The sequence below is a fragment of the Corylus avellana genome, chromosome ca3 (assembly GCF_901000735.1).
Source record: "Corylus avellana chromosome ca3, CavTom2PMs-1.0".
In the NCBI taxonomy this organism is placed as follows: domain Eukaryota; kingdom Viridiplantae; phylum Streptophyta; class Magnoliopsida; order Fagales; family Betulaceae; genus Corylus; species Corylus avellana.
In genome coordinates, this window is record NC_081543.1 from 11,203,563 (window position 1) to 11,215,764 (window position 12,202).

The window sequence follows — 12,202 nt, forward strand, 5'->3', positions numbered from 1 at the left end:
TCAATGGATGACCTTGAAGCTTCTCTTGCAAGCAAGAGTATGTGCTGCCATGTTTACCTCTCTCTTCACATGACCTATGTCCCATCTCCTCCTTGTCCGTAGTAGCAGATGAATATCTTCTATAACCTGTCCATAGCTACTGCCGTTTGGATTTGTCTCCTTGATAGCATTCACTACATTCAAAGAATTGAATCTCCTTCCAACAAAATATCGTACACCCCCAAGTCTCGACATAGCTCCAAGTATGAAGTGTAATATCATACTTGATACTTGATACTTGATACTTGACACTTATTATGTTAACAATTAAATAATTAAATTTTGTTGTGTAAATTTTTGAAAAATGCATGAAATACTATATATATTAAATTTTGTTGTGTAAACACACGATAAATACAAATAGACACTCATTATTCAAGTGGGGCAGTTTATCACAAGCACACGTTTATATTATTTATTTATAATTACATCATTTAAAAGAAAAAAAAAATTATAGTTAGATTTATAATACCGGAATAAGACACCACTGTATTTCAGTTGGAAGGCATACTTTTCTAAACTTGAGAGGCCGAAGTGTGCAGGCCGCAGTATTGGTACTTTACTTGGGCTTTAAAAAGGCAGACCCAAAATTTGTCTACTTTGGGGCTTTGGGCCTTCCAATATATATATATATATATATATATAGTAACAAATCAAGTCTAATCAAGTCTAGAAAGAGTGTTTTGCTTGCAACTATATATATATATATTGTAACAAATCAAGTCTAATCAAGTCTAGAAAGAGTGTTTTGCTTGCAACTACAAAGACTAAAGATAGAAAACACGTAATTATTTTGTAATTATTTTATAATATTGATGTAATAGTTTTGACTAACTTTTAGATTTGTCCCTTTCTTGAAAAAAATAATTTAAAGATTGATTAGAACTGTGAAGTCAACATTATGAGATATATAATTGTAGGATAAAAGTGTAGTTTCTAACGTTACTCTATTAAAGATTTAACACGGACAATAAAAGTAGAGTAAAATTACTCTTCATACCCATTTATTACGTTTAATTTATATCAGTTGATGTGACATATTTTAAATAACTGGCATGAAAAGTCATTTAAAATATATCACATTAATCGATATGAAATAAATATAATAAATGATACGAAGAATAAGGTTATTCATAAAACCAGCACAAAGAAAGAAGTCTTTTTCCTCCCCCAAAGTCCATTGATCCAATATTGTTTGCTTGATATATCATCGTTGGTAAGGTTGGGATTGCGTTCAAATTCATCAGATTTGGGAATAGGTGACCAGCATTTTTCAAAATGTAATGGAGCCAATTGTTTTAAAGGCTAGAAACTGCCTCACTCAATTACATGTGTAGATACTAGATAGGCTAGAAACCACGACAAACGGGATTGTTTTTAAGTCTCTGTGTTACAATATAGAGGGGCTGAAATCTACAAGAAATGTGGTTTGCCGGCCGGAGCTTCATAGGTATATATATATATGGTTTGATTCCATCACTCCTCGCTCTCCTCTACCGATCGATCACAACTTGAACCCTAGCCGTGATTTCCATCTAATTCTAGGGTTAGGGTTTTAGAAAATTTTTGATCCATGTCTTCTATTTCAGATCCGTGAAACCGTGCTATGGATTAGTGATTTTGGTTTTCGACCTTGTTTTTCTCGCTTCAATCTTTTCCAAGTTGTAAACTTACTAATTTTTTTTTTTGGGTTTCAGAGTTTGATTCATTGAGGGGTTGTTTGATTCTTAGATTTCTCAGGATTTTGAGGTGTTTTCGCTGCGAGCCATTGTATATGTTTGTGGTTTAGATTCAATTTTTGGAATTTCATTGAATATTTGAAAATATAAGGTTAGGGCTTGAAGAATGATTCAAAATCACCATTGGATCAAAATTCATGTATGATTCATCTAACTTTCTCTCGTGTAACTTTGTTATAACTTTAGTATTTGTATTTCTAATATTTATTTACATTAAAAGATAAAGAAAAAGGGTGTTCTAGGCCTATAGGAAAGCAATCTTTGCGATCATAGAAGAATAATAATGGTTAACAATAGAGAATTTTCCTAAGTTGGATTTCTTCTGATTTTTTGTAGTTTTATTTAGGGGAAACTTCACTAAAGACCCTCAAACTTCTACCCGTTTTGAAATACCCTCCCTGAACTTCAAAATCTCTCAATTTAGTCCCTTGAACTTTCAATTGCTCTCAATTTGGATCCCTCCGTCTAAATCAATCGTTAACCTCAAACGGAAAACGAAAAATGTGACCTGCACGTGACTTTTTTACCTGAACTACCCGTTATACCCTCATATTAACTACGTTAAATGTCCAAACTACCCTTTTCAAAAAAATCCTAAATTAAACCTAAAAGTGAAATCTCTCGTTCTTCAACTCCATGGCCGGCGGCTTCTTGACCTTCTTTTTCTTCTTCTCTACGGAATCTGATGAATGCCTGTGGAATTTGGGAGAGATTTGGCGGACATCCACCACCGAAAAACTCCACCAGTTACCCTCATCAACATGTCTCAAAGCTCTCACTCCTCCTCCCCTTCGGCCTTCTCATCCCAAAACCTATTTCGAATTTCACGCCAAAACCCAATCCCATTGGAAATGGATTCCCTTACCAGGAATTCTTTTGGCCAACGCTACAATCTCATTTCTTTTTAGAAATCAACTTCCCCTAGGCTCTAGCATGGGTTTTCACAGAAATTCGCAACCTTGGATTGGATTTGGAAACTGGGTTTTTCTTGGATTGGTTGGTGGAGCAGGAAATTGGAGCTGTCAATGACCCGAAAGGGCAGAAGCAACTCGGACGACTCGACCAAGAAAGAATCATGTTGTGCGGTGAATTTGCGAGGCTTTTTGAGGTGTTTGGGGGAGAAGATGTTGGGGTAGGCCGTGGAGAGGAGGGCTGTAGCTTCGTTGTAGTTCTGGTTGGGCTGCTTTCGAGAGATTCGAGGTTTTCGAGTGGAGATTGCGAGCGGGGAATTGCTTGATTCTGACAGAGTCGAAGAAGGGGAAGAAGAGTGCAAGGTTCTGGTCGATGTCGACGGGGATTTGATGATGTCGTGTTCGAGAGCCAACATTTTTTCCGAGAAGGTTCCGGCGAGCTTGGGAAATCTCTTCAGAGGGTATAACGGGTAGTTCAGTGGTAAAAAACCACGTGCAAGTCACGTGTTTAGGGTTCCGTCTGAAGTTAACGATTGACTTAGACGGAGGGGTCCAAATTGAGAGCAATCGAAAGTTCAGAGAATTAAATTGAGAGATTTTAAAGTTCAGGGGGGGTATTTCAAAACGGGTGGAAGTTTGGGGGTCCTTAGTGAAGTTTCCCCTTTTATTTAAGGTTGTTGTATAAAGACGGAAGATGTTGAATAACATTCACAGAAACAAGGAAAGAGAGAGTAAATTAAAAGGCAAACAGATATGCAAACACAAAATTGTGATATTGATCGATATATCTCTAAGATTCTCACCAAAATCCAATGAATTGAGTTCAATGAAAAACAAGAAGAAAAAGCCGCGCAACAAAATAACAAGTAGCATTAACCAAACTTTGGCTAAATACAATCAACCAACAGTCAAGATTTTGATGACAGCAGCAGAGTCAACCTTATGCAATACCACGACCGAGTCTCCAGGCTTGCAAAGTTGCTTGGCCTTTGCATGTTGGAGGGCCAACTCTACGGTCTCTTTGGTTGACTCTGCATGAGAAGCTCTTGCAGAACTTGTGCTCAAAAGAGGAACCAAACCCCGATAAATAAGGCTATGCCTTGCCGGAGCTTCATCACTGCATGACCAATCAAAAGAATCTGTTCTTATCTCTGGAACCACCACCGACAAGATTGGCATGCTTGGCCTGTACTTAGCCACTAGCTTCGCAGTGCTTCCTCCTCTGGTTAGGACCAAAATTAGAGCTGCTTTAATGCAATGGGCTGTGCTCACAGCTGAAGAGGCCAAGCTCTCCAATGGGCTCATAGGGATTGGTGCAGTTTTCATTATTCTTTTAAAAAGATGTCCATAGTCTATAAAATCCTCTGCCTCTGTGCAAATTCTTGACATGGTTTGAACAGCAATTTCAGGGTAGGCCCCAGCAGCAGTTTCTCCACTAAGCATGACACAGTCAGTGCCATCAAGAACTGCATTAGCAACATCAGTGGCTTCAGCTCGAGTAGGTCGGGGAGATTTGGTCATGGACTCCAACATCTGAGTGGCAGTTACCACTGGTTTTCCTTGCATGTTGGCCTTCAGTATCATCGCTTTCTGAGCTATAAATATCTTTTCAATGGGAATTTCCATTCCTAGGTCACCCCTTGCCACCATAAATGCATCTGAGTTTGCCAGAATATCATCGAAATTAGCAACACCTTCTTGATTCTCCACCTGCATGTCCCAAATTAAACACAACAAAATTAACTTCAACTAGCTAGCCTAGTTCAAACAATTTCTTCAAATGATATTAATTAACGACATACCTTTGACATGAGAAGGATGTTCTTTGCATGTGGTCCTAACAGTTGCCTGACCTCCACAAGGTCAGAACCTTTGCGAACAAAAGAGAGAGCAATCATGTCAATCTTATTTGGAACTCCCCATTCCAAAATATCCTCTTTGTCCTTACCAGTTAAGGTTGGGAGATCGACAATAACTCCAGGAAGATTGACATTCTTCTTCTCACCAAGTAGTGCAGAGTTTTCACAACGACAACGAACCAAACCCCGTTCCTTGTCACAATCCAGAACAGTAAGAGAAATTGTCCCATCAGCACACAAAATAACACTTTGTGGCTTTAAATCCTCAGCCAACTTTGGGTAGCTCATACTTATCATATTCTCATCTCCTTTAATGCTATAGTCAGTGGTGATGGTAATCTCTTGACCCTGTTGAAGCTGTATGGGTTTTGTGTCTTTCAAAAACCCAGTTCGAATCTCAGGACCCTAAAAAATTTTCAAATATAAGAAAACGACACCGTCAGGCAATTAACTACCAATAAGTACTTATTTCTCAAAAAGTTAAAGCATCGAGCACATGATCAACAGAAAAATTATAGAACGTGAAAGATCAATTAAAGCTCTTGTTCCTTTACAAAGCATATCTTTTTACAATCGTTGTTGTTATTATTTTGTTCAAAACTAAGGCAACCAAGATTTATACCATTTATCATATATGGAAAGGTTCCAGGAAAGCAGCTTCTGACCGAACATTAAACGGTGAAGGGATATAAATTAGTTCATGCATTGCACCTTATAAGCAATTTGTTAATGTTCTTACCAAAAAAAAAAAAAAAATTGTAAATAGTTTCGAAATTGAAAACTGGATTTTGATTCAACAACAATCATAGAAGATCTGAGAATATAATACGCTTGCTGTCGGTAAACACTATACGATAAGTTATACAAGAGAAAAGTTTAACTAGGACTTTGTTATCTAATAATCTGTTGCAAGCTTTATCTGGAGACATTGTTCAACGTGAGATTATCTTGTGTAGAGTTCTCATTGGAAGAGATGTCTCTAACAAATCAAAACCACTTTCTTTCCACATTCATGCATGTAGGAGCTTGATTCGTTTTCAAAATATATAATGTTATGTGAATACGTAACGAGGATAGATTTTAGGTTCTGAGGAAACCTAGACCTTAAATTCAAAGAAAACTTACCTTTTAAATTTTGAGGAAACCTAAAAAAACCTTTTCAAACTCAAAGTTTAGGATTAATTAATTTTCTGATTCTTTCATTAATGGGCTTGATGTCTTTAAATAGACAATTACAATGCATAGTAAAATAAAAGACTAATTAAAATAAACTACTGATAATACTTATCCCTAATATTTAAATTATACTAACTAAGACTTATATTATCCTAAAGTATTTTAAATCTAAAATACCTCTATTATTATACCCCTAACATTAGATTATTTAAATATTAGAGATAAGTATTAGTTAGTATAATTTAAATATTAGGGATAAGTATTATCAATAGTTTATTCTAATTAGTCTTTTATTTTAGAGATATGCTACAGTGTTATATAATGCCAACATTTGGCCCATATTTAGTGAGTGAGAGAAGATTGAAATTCAAATTTCAATCATCCCTTTCATGTGATTGTTCATTGGCCACGTCACTAAAAATGAACCAAATGTGGATATTATATTGCACTGAGGCATTTCTCTTTATTTTACTATGCATTATAATTGTCTATTTAAAGACATCCTCATTAATGATAGAAAATTAATCCCAAACCTTGAGTTTGAAAAGGGTTTTTTTAGGTTTCCTGAAAATCTAAAAGGTTTAGGTTCCCTTTAATTCTAAGGTCAAGGTTTCCTCAGAACTTATAATCTATCACCGTTACGTATTCACGTAACATATAATTATTCGCTTTCAATGAAGATCCGATGCAATCTGATATTCCTACGTACACACACTAACTAGCTCCTGAACTGATTCTAACAGAGATTGAATCAGTATGTAATAATCTCATGATAGAAAGAGAGAGAGAGAGAGAGAGAGAGAGAGAAATCTTAGCTAGGGAGCAAACAAGAGAAAACCCAGCAACGATAGAATCAAATTGAATGAATAACAAGAAATAATCATAAAAATATAAGAAACAATTAAAGTAGCTAGCCAGGAAGAAATATAATATATAAAAATTAAGATGCTTAAAAGAAGAAGAAGAAGAAGACTAGCTAGGAAAGAATACGTACCTTAGTATCCAACATGACAGCACAAAGAATGCCGGTGTTGTTCATGGCAGCCCTGAGATTATCGAGGGTCACTTGGTGGTAATCATGAGTGCCGTGGGAAAAGTTGAAGCGAGCGACGTTCATCCCTGCCCTCAAAAGCCTCTCTAACATGTCCACCGACCGAGATTCAGGTCCCAACGTGCACACTATCTTTGTCTTTGGCCTCCTCTCCCCGCCAAGATTGTTAACTCCCAGAATCCTCTCCATTAGTATATATGCTCTCACCAGACGCTATAATTCACAAAGAGGGTTTTGAAAAGTTTCTTAATTCTTCCTAGAACCGATGGAGCCATCCCTTATATAAGCTTTGGTATGCCCTTGTCCTTGTTGGGTGCGGATTGGATTTATTGTTTGCTTAGGACTCAAGCAAATCTTTACTAGGTCTTCTTGGAAAAGGAAGAGCATCAATTAGGTATATACTCTTTGTCATCAAATTACTTCAAATCTATTCTTTTTCCTTTTTTGGTATCCGTAGTGCCCCAAATATTATAATTTATTGTTTTGCTACCAATGGCCAATGGGTGGGGGTTACGTTCTACTTTCTATGTAACTCTACACTTTAGTTATGTAGATCCATCTAATTTTAAAAATTAAGTATGTAAGTGCAAACTTGTAATACCACACGTTTCCCTAGATTCTGTTGCCTTAAAAGTTTGCTTGTTTTGTTTTTTTTTTTTTTTTTTTAACATGTCCACACAAGAGAAGGGGGAGGGGAGACTACTTGATAGTCTGAAACTAGCAATCTATCGTACACCCCCAAGTCTCGAATTTGCTCGTTAACCTTTAATTAAACCACCATTTAATTAATTAACCTTATCCTAAAATGTTGAAGTTCAGAGAAAATTATAAATTTAATTAAATAATTAGTATTCTAACACAATTTACATCTTGATCGCCTTAAATTTTCATATTAAATTACTAATTGTTTCAAAAATTTAAATGATAGAAAAAGTGAATTAAACCATTTAATTAATATTGATATGATCAGATCAGCTATAACCATGTTAGAGAAGATCACGGCCAAGATAAGCCACAAGAGGAACCGGAGATAATATTTATCTTATAGTCTAGGAGATTGCATTGTACTCTAATGGCTCCCAGCTGGGTGTTCGGCTGATACGAGAGCTGAGAAGGTGTCAGACCAGACTTTTTTTTTTTTTTTTTTGAAAAAATATATATATTGAAGGAAGGTAAGGATATCTGTAGTTTGCTGGAATTTTGGCTTTCTTTTATGCTAGTGGGTTATTTACTAGCCTTTGGGACACCTTTTACAAGTTAAAATACAGTTGATTGCAATTTCGTCTTTCATTTTGCTACGACTCCTCTGCAATAATTTCTGTGTTTGTGCAATTTAAAAATAACGATATTAAAATATGTGAATTTTAAAAAATTTAGTTAAGCATTTATTTAAATTGCAGTTTGCACTTTAAAATCAAAATTTAACTTTTAAAATTATGCGTTTTTAGTGATGTACCCCTTACTTGCTATTTGAATGCCCTTTTTTGTTAACATTTTTAAATTCACTATTTAAAAAATAAAAATAAAAAAACTTCACTTTATACCACGCGGTTTGAGAAGATTTCTCAAATTCAAAAACTCTAAATTTACACTTCTGAACTTTCAATTTCAATCAATTGACCCCATCTGTCAAATTTTAAACGTTAAAAGTGATACAATGACATTTATACCCTTGTTTTTTTTTTTTTATAAAATTCCAAATTTATCCTTAATTTCAAACTTAAAAAAAAAATAAAGTTATAAAAGAATCAAGGGGTGTTTTGGTCATTTTAGGAATTTCTGTTAGAATTTAAAAGCTAAATCTGACGGAGTTGGTCAATTGACTCAAATTGAAAGTTCAGGTGGTAAATTTGAGTTTTTGAAATTTAGAGGGTCTTTTCAAAACGCACGGTAATTTAGGGGTCTAAAGTGAAATTTTCCCTAAAAAAAAAAGGATACATTTTTTACAATTTAGTTTTAAATTATACTTTTGGTTTGCAAAATCTCAATGCCAAACGAACTCTAATACTTTCTTATTAGGGGTGGAAGAGTCATTTGACCCAAAAATCATTAACCATGTTAATGAGATTAACACCTCGAAAAATGTTACAGTGAAAGTATAATATAAGACATTTGAACATCATCAACTAAATTTGAACATCATCAACTAAAAACTTTTTTTAAGTCTATGAGTTTAATTATGTCCAATTATGTTATATTAACAACTCCTCTTGCTATATCTATATATTCAATGTAGGACTTACTGAGGCCCTCTGCTCGTAAGACTAACCCTTATGATAGACGTATTATTTAATTAGCATGACTGCTTGTAATTGTAGTCTTGCATAATGGTGTGTGGACACCTTTTAGAGGTGAAAATACAGTGGTCAACCTCTGACGACAAATGCCCCCAACAAACTACAAACTAAAACTCAGAACAACCAGACACCCATTTCCTAACAAAAACAGATCCAAGTCTGCAAAATACAACAGGCCGAAAAAAAAAAAAAAAAAAAAAAAAAAAAAAAAAAAAAAAAAAAAAAAAAAAAACAAACAAACCAAACCAAACTGTACAAGTATAAATATGATTAGCAACATCCCCATTATAATTGAAATATAAAAGAATTCGAAACAGCTAAAATAACTGTTTAACTCAATATTCTTTCATTAACATCATCAAATATATATATATATAAAAATGACTAATACGCATTGGGTAGGGTAAAATAATTTAAGCGTGTAGTAGTGGTTGATGATTGTGATTGTGGAAAATTATAATGAATCTAGGTAAACTCTCACCCTATAGGTGGGAAAAAAGCACTTATTACAAATTGTTTGACAGAATTTTTGAAAGAAAGACTTAATTTTGGATGAGATTAGCTGCTCCTCTCCTCCTTTAAAGCACGAGACGAGAGTTGCGAGAGCAGTGAAGGCTCGGTGCTCCATATTTAATTTGTTTCTGCAGCTGCGGCTGTAAATTCCAAATATATGTATATATGTATAGCACTAAGAATTTTGTATGTACTAGACTTCCGGAAGTAGGCCAAATCTTCAGCAACAGAGATTTCCAAAGCAACTTTGGACTCCAATTGTCAAAGTCAAAGAGAGAATATTGGATTAAGTGTCTACAATTAAGAGTTTCTTTAGGATTGTGTTTGAGAAATAGAGCTTTTGAGTAAAAACCTCATTTTTAAGTTTTTTGGACCATTAAAAGCGCTTTTAATTTTTTTACCAAATGAGTACTTTTTTCTTCAAACGGACTTTTTAAGTGTTAAAAGTACTTTTAGGTCCCTCAAACGCAATCCAAACAGACTTTAAGATTACAAGTGTACGTGTTTGTATTGAATTACAATACAAGTCATCGTGTTATAAAGTCCTAATTCATGGGGTTAATTAATTAGTGTACGTAGTTTTCCCAACAAAATAATTATTTAAAAATATACAGGTGGGAAGATGGTTCTTGCTCTTGGGGTTGCTGGGATGGCTCCATAACAAGACTAGTGGGTTCAGGCCCAGTCCAACTAAAGCCCATCCCTAGACAGCAATTAAATGACCCATTGTCACAATTGCAAGATTTACCTTAATATACAATTAATATATAATACGATGCAAATAGATTGGAGAGAGTTCAAAGTCGAAACTCTAGTACAAGTTCCTAATCAAGCTAGGGTCTTATTCGGACTTATGCTGCTTTTTGGTTGATCAAATCCTTAAACGCATCCAACGACGCCAACGAGCTCGCCGGAAAGCCTTGCTCAAATTGGCCACGAAGAATCTCAGATTGGCTTCTGATATCGCCGTCGGTGAGAACTTTCTCTATGCCATGCAATATATCACTCTTCTTAACTTTATCATCTGGATATCCCTCTGAGACCATGGTCCCCACCTTGAGATGTCTGACAACCAGCATGGCATTGTAGTATTGGTCACCCCTTATGGGCCATGCCAAGAATGGGACCCCACGCACGATCGCCTCCACCGTGGAATTCCATCCACAATGCGATACAAACCCACCCGTCGATGGATGGCTCAGTATCAACAGCTGTGGTGCCCACCCGTGTATTATCAAACCCCTCTTACCAATTTTGCTATCCAACCCATGAGGAAAATACTCTTGTGCTTCCACACCACCTAAACCGGGTTGACCCGAGTGTTGAGGAGCTGATTTTCGTTGGATGACCCATATGAATGGCCGGGTCGACTCCTCCAGTGCACCAGCCAGCTCAGGGTACTCCTCCATTGTGGGACCCACCTCACTCCCAAATGACACGTACATCACCGACCCACGCGGCTGCTGATCCAACCACTCGATTATCTCATCCTCGGTGTAATTAGATTCTTTCCTGGGCCGGATCTCTCGCTCCCGGAGCAGCGAATCCGTCGACTGCCAATACTGATCCGGCAACAGCGGGCCCACACCCCAAACGGGCTTCTGGGTCAACTTCGCCACGTAATCAAGAAACGGACGCTCCAGATCGTCGCACGTGTTGATCAATATCGCCGCCGAGCATTCCACTTCTTCCACCCACGGAGCCGGTTCCCCCGGTAAAGGCGGGCCACGTGGCGGTTTCATACCACCCTTTGGATCCTTTTCGACCTCTTTAGCCGGTGGAGGGCGCCAATGACGACGTTGCTTAAGATCCGAATACTTTAGGACCATCTCCTCCGGTAAACCGGGCAGGACCCGGACCTCACCGGGTGTCATGTCTCCGGGTCGGACCACCCACACAGCGTGCTGGACCGCCGCCCAGCACGCCCCAGATGTAATAAAAACCACCGTGGGCACACCAAACCTCGAAAAAACCTCCTGGGTCTTACTCATTATGTGGTCTACGATGGCACATACGGGTCTGGTCGAATTCGGATCCCGTCGGGCCAGTAGAGTCTCGATGCCGTGGCCCATCTGCTGGTGGTTGCGGTGGAAAGGCTGGCTCGGGCCGGATCCGGTTGAGATGTGGGTTAGTTGGAAGAGAGGGGATTGGAGAAGAGAGGAGGGGATAGAGGAGGTGATATCGGAGTCGACGATGAGGGTGATGGTGTAGTTTCGGGAAATGAGGTGTTTGCAGAGCTGCATGGAAGGGAAGAGGTGGCCTTGCCCGTTTTTGGGCACCACAAGAATCTCACCGGACGACATGTTTAGTTTGGTTCAAGTCTCTTGGGATGCTTTGAGTTGGTCTTAAAAGCAGCAAGTGAAGCTGTTTTTAAAGTCTTTCGGATTTTAAATTTATATAATTTAAAAATATACAATTTTCTTAAAATTGTAAAAAATCTTGATCCAAATAATTTGGTTTATAAATGATCCGAACGGGCCAAATTAATGCCTTCCTCAACAAGAAAAAAAGATATGCTTTTCTCCAAGTGTTTGAAGGGAGGTTTGGACCGTTTGGTACAACCGGCAGGAAGGAAACATTATCCTAAGGAAAGCATTAAAGCATCATTTGTATCAAC

At 37.1% G+C, this 12,202-nt stretch overlaps 2 protein-coding genes and 1 pseudogene across 2 annotated transcripts; all 3 read right to left on the reverse strand.

Moving 5' to 3' along the window:
* Window positions 1-2,383: 2,383 nt before the first annotated feature.
* Window positions 2,384-3,245, reverse strand: LOC132174082 (protein CHLOROPLAST IMPORT APPARATUS 2-like; annotated as a pseudogene).
* A 341-nt stretch (window positions 3,246-3,586) lies between these two features.
* On the reverse strand, window positions 3,587-6,964 carry LOC132174083 (pyruvate kinase, cytosolic isozyme-like). Its single transcript, XM_059585789.1, has 3 exons — window positions 6,719-6,964; window positions 4,492-4,953; window positions 3,587-4,399 (listed from the first exon to the last, which is right to left on the reverse strand). Exons 1-3 carry the CDS (start codon window positions 6,962-6,964, stop codon window positions 3,587-3,589), a joined length of 1,521 nt encoding a protein of 506 aa, XP_059441772.1.
* Window positions 6,965-10,328: 3,364 nt separating this feature from the next.
* LOC132175082 (UDP-glycosyltransferase 73C4-like) lies at window positions 10,329-11,934 on the reverse strand. The gene has a single exon (XM_059586900.1). It carries the CDS (start codon window positions 11,886-11,888, stop codon window positions 10,437-10,439), a length of 1,452 nt encoding a protein of 483 aa, XP_059442883.1. The 5' UTR covers window positions 11,889-11,934; the 3' UTR covers window positions 10,329-10,436.
* Between the last annotated feature and the right edge of the window lie 268 nt (window positions 11,935-12,202).

Bases quoted from the DNA above. Each gene is read 5' to 3' on its own strand.
- LOC132174083 (XM_059585789.1), bottom strand. From the start codon at position 6,964: ATGGAGAGGATTCTGGGAGTTAACAATCTTGGCGGGGAGAGGAGGCCA. The intron at 4,954-6,718 runs GTACGTATTCTT...AAAATTTTTTAG, and splicing joins CTGTCATGTTGGATACTAAG to GGTCCTGAGATTCGAACTGG. The intron at 4,400-4,491 runs GTATGTCGTTAA...TGGGACATGCAG, and splicing joins ACATCCTTCTCATGTCAAAG to GTGGAGAATCAAGAAGGTGT.
- LOC132175082 (XM_059586900.1), bottom strand. From the start codon at position 11,888: ATGTCGTCCGGTGAGATTCTTGTGGTGCCCAAAAACGGGCAAGGCCAC.